Raw genomic sequence first — 14,260 nt, forward strand, 5'->3', positions numbered from 1 at the left:
CACAAAGTATGTATTTTTATATTGAGATTTTAGGCTATAAATACTCATGAATGCAAGCATTAAACTTGCACCATTTCTCACACTTACAAAGTGTTTCTTTCTTTCTCTCCATTATCATCTTTGTTCTTACACTTCATTATTAGTATTCTAAATCAAGAATCAAATCACTAAAGGTAGTTATAAGCCTACTGAATTATAACATCAAGAATCAAACCACTAAAGGTAGTTATAAGCCTACTGAATTATAACATCAAGAATCAAACCACTAAAGGTAGTTATAAGCCTACTGAATTATAACACGTTATCAGCACGATAATCTTAATACTAAATATGGTTGGCTCTGCCACCAAAATGATATATGGTCGGTTATACCACCAAAATGATATATGGTCGGTTATACCACCAGAATGATATATGGTCGGTTATACCACCAGAATGATATAGGTCGGTTATACCACCTGAAAAAATATATGGTCGACACTGTCGCCAAATTTTCATTTATGTTTACTAATATTTATATTTTTGTTATATAACATTTATTTATGATTGCTTACACATGGTCGACACTGTCACCTACTTATCATTTATGTTATATTAAATTTATGTTTAATGTTTATATACTTATGAATATAAATTGACTCTAATTTATCATGATGTTTGTTTTAATTTTTGATAATAGAAAATGTCGAATCTGGAAAAGCTTAAATTTACTCCTTTAGAATCAACTGGAAACAACTACATGCCATGGGTTATAAAAGTAAAAATGCATCTTAAATCAATGGGCATTCTTGAAACCATAAATGAAAACAACACTTGTTCTGAAAAAGAACAAGCTACGGCATGTTGCTTTATTCATCAACATATTGATGAATGCTTACAAAATAATTATGTGACTGTAGAAGATCCCCATGTTTTATGGGAAGGTCTCAAAAGCAGATTCAATAATCAAAGAGAAATTTTACTTCCAGCTGCAATGGAACAATGGAGAACATTAAGGTTCCAAGACTTTAAGAAAGTAAATGAATACAGCTCAGCTCTGTATAATACATGTTCACAACTTAAATTCTGTGGACATGAAATTAGTGATGCAGACATGATGGAGAAAACTTTCTCCACAATGAATGCTGCAAACATCACAGTGCAAAGAAATTTGAGAATGCTAAAGTTCAAAACATATCCTGAACTTAATTCATATCTCTTAGTTGCAGAGCAAAATGATGAGCTATTAATGAAAAATCAGCAATCCCGTCCTACTGGTACACTTGCAATCCCTGAAGCAAATACTGCAAATAATTATAAACAGGGACAAGGACGCGGGCAAGGTCGTGGTTATAATAACCATCACCATCATCATGCCAAAAGCCATAACTATGGTAGAAACCATCCTTATGGTAATGGTAATGGGCGTGGACGTGGTCGTGGTCGTGGCCGTGGTGGTCAAAGAAATAGTAATCCACGAAAATATAAATATCAACCACAAAACAAGCCCATTAAACAAGATGTTGAAGAAAATTCTTCTAAAAATTCTGAAGAATCTTGCTACAGATGTGGTAGAATGGGCCACTGGGCTAATACTTGCCGAACATCTAAACATCTTGTTAAGATGTATCAGGATTCGCTGAAAGGTAAAGAAAAGGAAGTAAATTTTGTGGATAATATTGATCCAACAGTCACTGAGAAACCATCTGATTTATATGAAGATTTCTTGAATGTTTAAGTTGTGTGTCTTTTGAAAAATAAACGATTTAATATCGTCTGTCTTTGTCATTATGTTTGCTAAATGTTTCAGTACTATCTATTTGCGTTTAAAATATTGTGTAATATTAATGTACTCACTATTTATTTCTTATATATGAAGTTCAATATGAATTTTGCTGGAATACAACATCAATCAAGTGGTGGAGATCTCTGTATAGCAGACAGTGGAACTACACACACTATACTTAAATCCGAGAAATATTTTATTGATCTAAAACCAACGGAAGGAACTATACATACAATATCAGGACCTGCTAACTTGATAAAAGGGATAGGAAAGGCAAATTTCATACTACCAAATGGTACAAAATTTTTAATAAATGATGCCTTATTTTCTCCCAAGTCAAGCAGAAATTTATTGAGTTTCTCCGACATATACCTTAACGGGTATGATTATCAGTCAGTGACAACAGAAAATGAGAAATATTTAAGTATCACTGACAAGAGTCATGTGGTTGAAAAACTGCCAAGACTTAGTTCTGGATTACATTATACACATATAAATGTACCAGAAATACATATGGTAGTTAACGAAAAATATATTGATCCTGGTGTATTCAGTTTATGGCATAACAGATTAGGCCATCCAGGATCAACAATGATGAAAAGGATTATTGAATGTACTCATGGACATCCACTAAAGGATAGAAAAATCCATCATGATACAATGGTTCCATGTACATCTTGCTCTCTTGGAAAATTGATAACTAGACCCTCACCACTTAAGGTTGAGAAAGAATCACCAATGTTTCTTGAAAGAATTCAAGGTGATATATGTGGACCAATTCATCCACCATGTGGACCATTTAGATATTTCATGGTTCTAATAGACGCATCTAGCAGATGGTCTCATGTTTGTCTGTTATCAAGCCGTAATGTGGCATTTGCAAAATTTCTTGCCCAAATTATTAAATTGAGAGCTCATTTTCCTGATTACACCATTAAAAGGGTGAGACTTGATAATGCTGGTGAATTTACATCTCAAACATTTAATGACTATTGCATGTCTATAGGAATTATTGTTGAACATTCTGTTGCTCATGTGCATACACAAAATGGTTTAGCCGAGTCATTGATTAAACGTTTACAGTTAATCGCTAGACCATTGATAATGAGAACAAAACTCCCTGTATCTATATGGGGTCATGCAATTTTACATGCTGCTGCATTGATTCGCATCAGACCAAGTGCAAGTCATAAATATTCCCCCCTACAACTTGCTTTTGGTCAAGAGCCAAATATTTCCCATCTTAGAACATTTGGTTGTGCAGTGTATGTTCCAATTGCGACACCACAACGTACAAAAATGGGTCCTCAAAGGAGGTTGGGAATATATGTTGGATATGAAACATCTTCAATATTAAGGTATATTGAACCTATGACAGGTGACGTTTTTACAGCACGTTTTGCTGATTGTCATTTTAATGAAACATTGTTCCCTAGATTAGGGGGAGAAATGAAAAATAAAGAAAATGATGTTTCATGGTGTGAACCTCAATTAAAGTATCTTGATCCTCGCACAAAAGAATGCGAGACAGAAGTTCAAAAGATAATGCATATACAAGAACTTGCAAATCAATTGCCTGATGCATTTACAGATACAAAAACGGTGACAAAATCATATATACCAGCAGTAAACACTCCAGCTCGAATTGAAATTCCAAAAGCTGGCAATAACGTCACTCATGAATCTTTGCCACGTCAGAAACGTGGAAGACCAATCGGTTCAAAGGATAAAAATCCTCGAAAAAGAAAATCAGCTGATAATGAAGTAAAAGAAAGTGTTCAAGAAGAACCACAAATCAGTACTCCTACTGCAGAGGAGATTGATGATGTCAATACAGAAATTGCAATCAATTATGCATATTCAAAAATATTATGGAACCGAAATGAAATGAAAAATCTTGATGAGAAATTTTCATTTAATGTTGCATATGACATCATGAATAATGATGATGATCCAGAACCAACATCTATGGTTGAATGTCAAAATAGACATGATTGGGCTCAATGGAAAGAAGCAATACGAGCTGAATTAGAATCACTCAATAAAAGAAAAGTTTTCGGATCCATCATTCTCACTCCTAAAGATGTGAAACCTGTAGGATACAGATGGATTTTTGTCCGAAAAAGAAATGAGAAAAATGAAGTTACAAGGTATAAAGCTAGACTTGTAGCTCAAGGTTTTTCTCAAAGACCGGGAATTGATTATGAAGAAACTTATTCTCCTGTTATGGATGCAATTACTTTTAGGTACTTAATCAGTCTGGCAGTTTCTAAAAATTTAGAAATGCATCTCATGGATGTTGTGACTGCTTATCTATATGGATCACTTGATAGTGATATATATATGAAGATACCTGAAGGATTTAAGGTACCAGAAGCATCAAATGCAAAACCCAAAGAAATGTATTCGATTAAATTACAAAGATCTTTATATGGGTTAAAACAATCGGGACGTATGTGGTATAACCGATTAAGTGATTACTTGATAAGCAAAGGGTATACAAATAATCTTACTTGCCCTTGTGTTTTCATTAAGAAAACAACATCCGGATATGTGATCATAGCTGTTTATGTTGATGATCTTAACATCATAGGTACAAATAAAGAGATCCATGAAGCCATTCAACTTCTAAAGAAAGAATTTGAAATGAAAGATCTCGGAAAAACCAAGTATTGCCTTGGTTTACAAATTGAGCATATGCCTAATGGTTTACTTGTACATCAAACAACATATACTGAAAAGATTTTGAAACGTTTCAATATGGACAAGGCAAAACCATTAAGTACTCCTATGGTTGTTAGATCACTCAATGTTGAAGTTGATCCATTTCGTCCATGTGAAGATCAAGAAGACATTCTTGGACCAGAAGTACCATATCTTAGTGCAATTGGAGCTCTTATGTATCTTACAAATTGTACAAGACCTGACATTTCTTTTGCAGTTAATTTGTTGGCAAGGTTCAGCTCTGCTCCTACCAAAAGACACTGGAATGGGATCAAACACATATTTCGATACCTTCGAGGAACTACTGATTTAGGATTATTTTATTCTAACGAATCAAAACAAGATTTGGTTGGTTATGCAGATGCAGGTTATTTATCTGATCCACATAAAGCTAAATCTCAAACTGGATATGTATTCCTAAATGGAGGTACTGCAATATCATGGCGTTCTCAAAAACAAACACTTGTTGCTACATCGTCAAATCATGCCGAAGTGATTGCATTACATGAAGCTACTCGAGAATGTTTTTGGTTGAGATCAATGACACAACTCATTACTGATTCTTGTGGACTAGAACGCGATAAAAGTCCAACAACTATCTTTGAAGATAATGCAGCTTGCATAGCACAAATGAAAGAAGGGTATATCAAAAGTGACCGAACAAAACACATACCACCTAGATTCTTCTCATACACTCAAAATCTCATTAAGGACAACCAGATTGAAATGAGATATGTGCAATCTAGCAAAAACTCTGCTGATCTTTTCACGAAAGCACTTCCAACTGCTATTTTCAGAACACACGTTCATAACATTGGCATGAGACATGTTCAAAAGATGTAACAGCTGAAGCGATGTCTACTTGAGGGGGAGCCAACTCCATGCTGCACTCTTTTTCCCTTAGCTAAAGTTTTTTCCCACTGGGTTTTCTTTAGCAAGGTTTTTAACGAGGCAGTAATTTATAGTTGATCTTCAACAAAATAAAATTGCTATCCAAGGGGGAGTGTTATAATAATAATAATAATAATATAGATATGGATAGTCAATTTTGGTGTATACATATAGTCAATTTTGGTACACAAAGTATGTATTTTTATATTGAGATTTTAGGCTATAAATACTCATGAATGCAAGCATTAAACTTGCACCATTTCTCACACTTACAAAGTGTTTCTTTCTTTCTCTCCATTATCATCTTTGTTCTTACACTTCATTATTAGTATTCTAAATCAAGAATCAAATCACTAAAGGTAGTTATAAGCCTACTGAATTATAACATCAAGAATCAAACCACTAAAGGTAGTTATAAGCCTACTGAATTATAACATCAAGAATCAAACCACTAAAGGTAGTTATAAGCCTACTGAATTATAACATACTATTCTTAGTAAGAGCATAATTATGATCATTGTTTTAACAATATAAGGATCATAAGATGACTTAGTGATTGGTATTCTGATATCCTTACAAAAGACATCAGGCTCAAATCTCATTAGCAACGGCGAAATGATCATAAAATAACACGGTTCGAACTGCTTACATCCGAGTAAAAATAGTTTCCCTCCCTAGTAATATATCCATATGAGCACTGTAAATCATTTACATATCACTTTTCACTAATATGGGACCAAATTTTCATATTTTCTACCTTTTTATTCACAACTAAACATATTATTATTATAACAATGAATCAAGTCACTTGTATTTCTTTGGAAATATAAGATGGAATATTAGTTCGTAGCATGAGTCACAATGACTAATTATGACCAGAGGCGGATCTAGAGTGTAAGGAGGGGGGGCGCCCGCCCCCGGTGGATTTCGAAATTTTAGTGTAAAAATTTTGGATTTTTCGACTTTGCCCCCGGTGAATTTTTTTTTTTTGCCCCAAAAGCTTTATATTTTGCCTCAAAACCTTCAAATTTTGTTCAAAATTCTCCAAATTTTGACCCAAAACCTTCAAATTTTACCCACAAATCTTCAAATTTTGCCTAAAAACTTCAATTTTTTGCCCCAAAACCTCCATATTTTACTCAAAAAAATTGCTATGGTTTTAAAAAAAAATTCGCCCCCGGTGGGAAAAAATTCTGGATCCGCCTCTGATTATGACTTGTGTTACTCGAAAGTATAAGGGAATGAAATTATGTTGTACCTTATGATTTCATGTTTTCAAACATCAATGTCCGTTTTTGGAGATTCAAATTTCAGAATCTTTATATTATATTAAAATAATAAAAATCAGCCAGGCACCAAATTTTCTTTTTGTATATCAACGATGAAATTTCTTGACGGTTCAAACTGAGTGAAATTTCTATACATACAACTGACATTCAGTATCTGATGACTATGTATAAAAACTGATTGTTTCACTTAATAAGAATAATTATATATCTGAGACCTGTTGTGATGGTATGATTTCGGAACTAAGAAGATTTTCCACCTCATCATTTGCCTCTGCTTGTATTCTCCATCTCTGTACAAACAAATACCAGTTTCTGTCAGCATACATAATAAAGCAAAAAATAAAACATAAAAAGTAACATTTATGTTCAGTTCAACAATTTGCCTATATTTAAACTAAACTATACCGAAAACAAAAATGTAATTTCCACAGGCACAATTGAGTGAGTAATCAAACATATGGGTGGGTTGTTATGATGCATGGTAAGACGAAGTGTGTAGTTACATGCATATCTTAAAAAGGAACAACATATTCAAATTTATGTGACATTTAAGAAATATACATCTCCGATATACGAGAGCGTACCTCTTCGAGATTCTCAAGCTCCATTATCTGTTCTATCTGTTGAGCAACACTCTCCTGCACAAGGGAAAAAAAAACACATTGCAATGAGCCTGAAAACTGATACCTAAAGTCACCGTCAACTTTTAGAGTTAGTACATGTAAATATGTAATAAGGTCGATTGTAGTAATAACATTGGCGACCTTACCTATATACCCGTGGGGTCGGTCACGGGACACCACTAGTTTAAAAATTTTTAGTAGAAAATATCCTTTAAATTGTATAGGATACCACTAAATTTAACTGCAGGACCCCATATATTTTTCAAATTTATAGTTTTTCTTTTAAATTGTACAAGACACCATTACATTTAATTACTCGGACCCCATATATTATCCGAATTTGTAGTTTATTGAAGGTAAACTAGCACTAAAATAGCATCCAAATATAATTAGTACTGGAAAAAAAATTCGGGAAACCATTGAGTTTTAATCCTGGATTCGCCACTGAGTAATAATAAACTTTTGAAATATAACTTTTGAAATATGACTTAAATTAACGTATGAGAATAATGGTTAACGCACCACACTGCTAGCAGCTTCAGCAGCAAGAACATCTGAGTCCAGTTCCACTTCAATTTCAATCATTGAAGATATCTGTAAAGAAGAAAAAAGTCATAAACTAGTGTCACAATGCTTCATTAGGTTAAAAAAAATAATAAAAAAAATATTGGAATTATGTAGTGCAGATGACATACTCTTGCGTAGCTTTCAATTAGTTCGATTCGTGATTTCAGTGAACTTTCCAATCCTTCACGCACCCTTTTGACTTTATTTCTCCGTGCACTTCAAGAAAAGAAAGTTCATAAAATGTTTTATTTTTATTTTTTTTATCTGAGGAAATCACATATTACACTGCAAAGCAGGCAAGAAGGAAAGTAATAAAGATTGTTTAAGAAGATCACCGATAAGAAGGTTCTCCGACAGCAACAATTTTGTTTTCCAGCTGGCACATACGAGCCAAAATCCATACCTGATATATCAGGAAAACAAGATACTTGTTATATGCTACTCTATGTGGTAAACATGTTAAAAGTATATGCGCTTATAATCTTTATAATACCTCATTTTCAGCAGCTTCTTTTAAATCCTTAATGCGACATTGAAGTGTGTCGTACTGAGCCAATAGTTTCTGCCTTATAGCAACTGCTTCTACAAGCCTTTGAGGTAGCTGATGAAAAAAGAAAAGCATTTGATAAACTTATAAGCAACACAGCTAATGAGCTAAATGGGTCTAAACTCACATAGTTGAGTTAAATTCCTTGTTATTTCAAACCAAGAATCTCACATAGTCACATATCTAAAATATAAAATCAGAGGTAAATTTAGACTTGAGTACTAGATTATGTGGGGAAATTGGTTAAATCTTAAGTGAAAAATATTCATAAGGAGCATATCTTCGGTATCAGAAGCACGTGGTTGAAATTTGCTAGTTTAAGGTGAATCCACAATAGCTTTCATATAATCTATGAACAGAAGTAATAAATTGATCAATGTTAAGTTAAAATGATTTTTAGTAAAGGTGGCAAAGGGAGGTTGCGTAACGGGTCAAATAATGTCGCAACAACCTACAAACGCTTGTTATGTCTGTTGCTTTCTGAATTTTATAAATAAGTAATGGGTTAAATGAGTAGAGATAATGCATTTGTTTTAAGAACAGCAAGTAGATCTAACTTCAAACTTTCTTTAATAAAATGACGTAGGAAGTTTTATGCATTTACAAAAAAAAATTGGACCCAATTGACCTGTTCCCTATTAGTAAATCTTTCAGCTTATCGCGTTTAATATAAAACATAACCCAGATCGACCCGTTTGTAGGGATATATGGGAAACTGCGACCTCAAATTAATAGTACCATTAAAGACCCAACTTACTCGATTAAACTGCGGGAACACCAGACCGTTTAAAGTGGCACCAACAGCTATAGACGAAACAGCAGCAACTGAAATAAATTGAGGCAAGCTGGGGTCTATCATTCCGGAGGCCACATCTCCCGTGCCTAAAACAGCTAAAAGTGGAAAGAAGATGGTAGGGCTAAATAGGGATAGTCCTCCATTTTGAGTAGGGGCCCGCATTAATAGCGATTCTTTACCGTTTAAATGGTTTGTTAGGCACATCGGTTCACCAGGGTAGTAGTTGGGAGATTTGGGACTAAATTTTAAGGGGCCCACTTCCCTGTAGACACTTGATGGAGCTGCTACAGCAATTGTTACACGTTCACCTTCTTGTGCAGGGAGATCAACTGTTTTAGTTGCAAATCTGTGTGTACGAGCCATACCAGATGGAGTTTGGACCTGAGGGATAATGCACGACGGATTAATAATTAATAAAATTATACATAAATCTGACATTAGATGAAAGTAAGTTGCCAGAAGCCACAGAAAAAAAAAAACATCAAAGGATGTAGCCGAATATATCAGAAGACAGTTAAAGATAACGAGAAACATAAAACACTGCGAAGAACTTACGACAATGGAGTGAACTGCAGCTGGAGTATCTTGTTTCACAAGCTGCAAGAACTGTAGGCCCCGTTTCCATGTTGGCACATCCATGCTGCGTTCGGCAGGAGGACATCCTTAGAAAAAGTGAATATCAAATGATCAACGTCCACACACTATGATACTCTTCACTGAAAGCATACTGAGTAGAAGTGGTACTACATGTCAAGAACTAACACACGTGGAATGAGTTGTGGAACCAGAATTTTTTTTCACCGGGGGCGAATTTTTTTTAAAGCATAGCAACTATTTTTGCAAAATATGGAGGTTTTGGGCAAAATGTGGTGGCTTTGGGGGCAAAATATGGAGACTTTAGGGGCAAAATATGGAGGCTTTGGGGGCAAAAGAGAAAAATCAAAAAATTTTGGGCTAAAAATTTCAAATCCTCTGGGAGCGGGCGTTCCACCCGGCTCCCTTCTGTTTCCGCCCGTGGAGGAATCTGATACGTAAAAATATTATGGACAGGGAAGTAAGGTTGGCATCCTTAAACAACCGAGACATATTTGTAGAGATGATCAAGTATTAAAACTAATATATGGATCAAAAGTTCATTATGCAAATGATTCAGACTAGGATTGCAAACAACTGAAAGCATTATGCAAATGATTCAGACTAGGATTGCAAACAACCAACCTGATTTCTTCAGACTCGATGCTTATTATGCTCCCGGAAACAAGCTCGTATTGATAACGGCATTTGTAGCAGGACACAATCTGCAGAAGGGCATTTTAATTCTGATAAGTAAGCATAAAAACATGATGAACCATATGAAAAGCTACAAGATCATTTTTTACCAATCAAGCTAAGTAGAAACTGAATGAAAGAAAGATTTTGAATAAACAAAGCACTCAACATTCAAATAAGTGTCTGTCACATCATATAAGACACATAAAACTAAGAGGTACGTCCATAAAGTGAGTAATAATTCTTTACTTTTCAGAATGTATAATGAATATGCAGTTGATTCTAGATCCTTTATCAAACGGTCATAGTGAGAAAGTAAATAAATATCTAAAGGTTCTTCTGTTCATGCCTGAATACCATTTTGTGGTTGTGCAACAGCAACAGCTATCATGCAACTAGGACATCTTACAATCTTACCAAACGGGACCTGCATTAACGAAAACCGCACCAGATCAACTTAACAGATTTATTCAACAAGAACTTGATTACACAGTAACTACAATTATATACCTCTTCACCAGGAGATACACCCACTCGACAGACATTATCAATGATCCTAAGTGCATCTGAAACCCTCAACAATGCAGCGAGACCACGAACCAACAATGTGTACGTATTTACATCAGGTCTCGACCACCTTAATCTATCACCATCATCGCCTACAATGTATGCATAAATACGTTATTACGTTACGACTAATCACTATTCTATGACTCGAAAGGTAACACAGGGGAGTTACATAATTTTTTATATCTAATATCATACGTATAATATTTGTATGTATCTACAACTTCAATTAGGCTTATTTGTAAGTCATAAAAGGCCATATACAAACCATAATTGAAATTCAAAGTTAGATACATACAAAATCAAATTAATATAAAACAAAATATGGTACGTAACTACATACTACAGATTTAAGTGTAAAGTTATTCAAAACACTTGCTATAACAGAATAATTTAATATATTACCGGAACTGAAACTGGATCGCATGGCTTTAAAAATAGACAATGCCAGATCAGCATTATTCCGATCAATTGATGACGAAATAATTGAACAGCAATCAGACGTGCTGACGACACCACAATTTCTCTTAGTCATTTCACCGAACACTTGGAGTGCTTCACTTGCATCTTTTGCAGCAGAGGTTTTACTAATAATTAGCTCATAATCATCATCATTAATATTACTAACATCACTAATATCATCATCATTAACTGCAGCATTTGAATGATAGCTTTCACTTAAAGAAGCCTTGATCCTGTTATGATTCGGATAACGGAAAGTGTAAAAAACATGAGGTTTTGAAATGGTTTGGTGATGGTGAGTATTGGAGTGAAGATAGAAACGATTTGGCCATGGAGAAGTTAAGTTGAGCGTCATGTGAATTGTGTGTGTGTGAAAATGGAGGTGAGATTAGTTTGTGGATTGTTTTGCTTTTGTGTGGAGAAGATGACGATGATAAATGAGAGGTTGGAATTGGAGGGAACGGGTTGGAATCTTGTGCGGTTGATGGCATGGTGGATATTAACGCTACTGGAATAATAGCCGTTGATCATGTTATCGCAATTAAAAATATTTAATTAAAAATAAAATCATAAAAAAAAAAAAACTATAATAGTTAACTTTAAATGGAGCTGCGGGGAATCGAACCCCGTGCCTCTCGCATGCGAAGCGAGCGCTCTACCATATGAGCTACAACCCCGAAGTGATTTTTATGATGATTTCAAACTTATTATATTTACTTTGTTAGATCTCTTTATTCTATCAATAGAAGTGTTTGTTTTAATTAGTGACTAACTAGTCCGGACCGGACCGCGCGTTGCGGCGTGGGTTTTCGGGCTGCGTATTCATATTTAACGTAGCGCTGTCTATTTACAGAGGGGAACACGGCCCTTGTGTTAAGCGCCGTTTTAGATGTCGTTGTGTTAAGCGGTTTTTAAAAAGTATTCGTTTCGAACGTAGTTAGTTTTGTTTTGTTCAATAAATTTTTTCGAGTGTAACAGTGCTGTCGGGAAATTTAACTCGTGGCGAGCAGAAAGATACGGGCTGTCGTTGTGTTAAGCGTTTTTCAAAAAGTGTCCGTTTTGAACGTGATTAGTTTCGTTTTGTTCATAAAATTATTTCGAGTCTGACGTGCCGTCGAAAAAATTTAACTCGTGGCGAGCGAGAAGATACGGGTTGTCGTTGTGTTTAACATTTTTTTAAAAATTGTCCGTTTCGCGTATAGTTAGTCCCGTTGGGTTCGTAAGATTTTTTGTAATTGAACGGTGGTCTCGAAAAAATTTAACTCGCACTGAACGAGAAGATATAGCCCGTTATAAATTCGGGTGGAATTAGTTTCTTTTATTTTAATAAAATTATATATTTGCACTTTTAACCCCTGAGAAAGTGTAAACTTAAGGGGTCGTTGTGTAAATATAACTGAAGTTGAGGGGTCGTTTCTTTTATTTTAATAAAACTAAATATTTACACTTTTAATCCCTGAGAAAGTGTAAACTTAAGGGGTTGATGTGTAAATATAACCGAAGTTGAGGAGCCGTTTGTAATGCGAACACAAATTCAAAACTACAGTCAACTATAACTAAAAATACAAAGAGTTCCACCACATTTAGTATATAAGGGTTAATAATTAAGTATTACTCCTATGATTTATATATAAATAATTAGTAGTGTTTTACAAGTTAAACTTGAATGTACAAATGAAAAAGCATGCCATCCTTATTTGTGCAAACCGTGATAATCGGTTTTTCTTTTTTCGCCTATTTTCACTTATTATTTGTTAATTTATCAAATAATCTGATTTACTAAACATCTAAAGAAATAATTATTTGATATTGCATTATCATGATTAGCAAGGCCGCTTCACTCGTGCTTTTCCTTGTGTCTTGCACTAGAACAGTGAAATCGTTATTAAGTGGAAGATTCATTAAACTGCGAAACATTATCCTACCATACTTGAAAAATCATGTAAAAGTTGCTAATTCTACTTTCTATTTTCATTCATTTTTCCCGCCAATTATTAAGCTAAAATAAAAAATCAAAAAGAATGAATTGAATGGTTGCCGGGCATTGAGATGAACATAATCAAATTCAAACATTTTTAAACAGGGTCGTCTCAACAATTTGAAGGCCCCAAGCGAAAATAACACTGGACCCTTATACACGTCAAATTTTAAATACAGATAAAAATACAATGTTAAAATGTACCAATATGAAAATGGGCCCTTATACATGTGACTGTAAAATTTTAAATACAGATCGAAAATATGTATCAAAATTTAAATACGGATAAAAATAATATATATATATATATATATATATATATATATATATATATATATATATATATATATATATATATATATATATATATATATATATATATAGAGAGAGAGAGAGGATTCTGTGAGAACTTTTTTAGTGTGAGAACTCTATAAACTCTAAAATACACTAAAATTCGAGAAAAAAAGGGGGAATTCGAGCCAAAAAAAGGGAAGTCGAGCAAAAATTAAAAACACGGACTAACAAATAAATCATAGTCGAGCAAAAAAAAAAATTTGTTCGAATACCATAATGTAGAACACATTTTTGTTCGAATATCGCGTTTTTTGTTCGACTATCAAAGTGTTCTACATTTTTTTGTTCGACTATCCAAAATGTAGAACACAAATTGTTCGCCCGCCTTTTTTTGTTCGAATATCATGTTTTTTGTTCGAATTTCCTGTTTTTTTCTCTAATTTCCCCTTTTTTGCTCGTCTGTGTCCCTTTTTGCTCGAATTTCAGTG

At 34.1% G+C, this 14,260-nt stretch overlaps 1 protein-coding gene and 1 non-coding gene across 2 annotated transcripts; both read right to left on the reverse strand.

Annotated features, from left to right (window-relative positions):
- Positions 1-6,731: 6,731 nt before the first annotated feature.
- LOC139857204 (uncharacterized) lies at positions 6,732-11,892 on the reverse strand. The gene is made up of 12 exons (XM_071845943.1): positions 11,444-11,892; positions 10,982-11,130; positions 10,821-10,898; positions 10,421-10,500; positions 9,758-9,842; positions 9,164-9,583; positions 8,353-8,460; positions 8,195-8,262; positions 7,988-8,075; positions 7,815-7,886; positions 7,254-7,307; positions 6,732-6,959 (listed from the first exon to the last, which is right to left on the reverse strand). Exons 1-12 carry the CDS (start codon positions 11,853-11,855, stop codon positions 6,870-6,872), a joined length of 1,704 nt encoding a protein of 567 aa, XP_071702044.1. The 5' UTR covers positions 11,856-11,892; the 3' UTR covers positions 6,732-6,869.
- Positions 11,893-12,104: 212 nt separating this feature from the next.
- TRNAA-CGC (transfer RNA alanine (anticodon CGC)) lies at positions 12,105-12,177 on the reverse strand. The gene has a single exon. It is a non-coding gene; the product is annotated as a tRNA-Ala (tRNA).
- Between the last annotated feature and the right edge of the window lie 2,083 nt (positions 12,178-14,260).

The sequence above is a fragment of the Rutidosis leptorrhynchoides genome, chromosome 7 (assembly GCF_046630445.1).
Source record: "Rutidosis leptorrhynchoides isolate AG116_Rl617_1_P2 chromosome 7, CSIRO_AGI_Rlap_v1, whole genome shotgun sequence".
In the NCBI taxonomy this organism is placed as follows: Eukaryota; Viridiplantae; Streptophyta; class Magnoliopsida; order Asterales; family Asteraceae; genus Rutidosis; species Rutidosis leptorrhynchoides.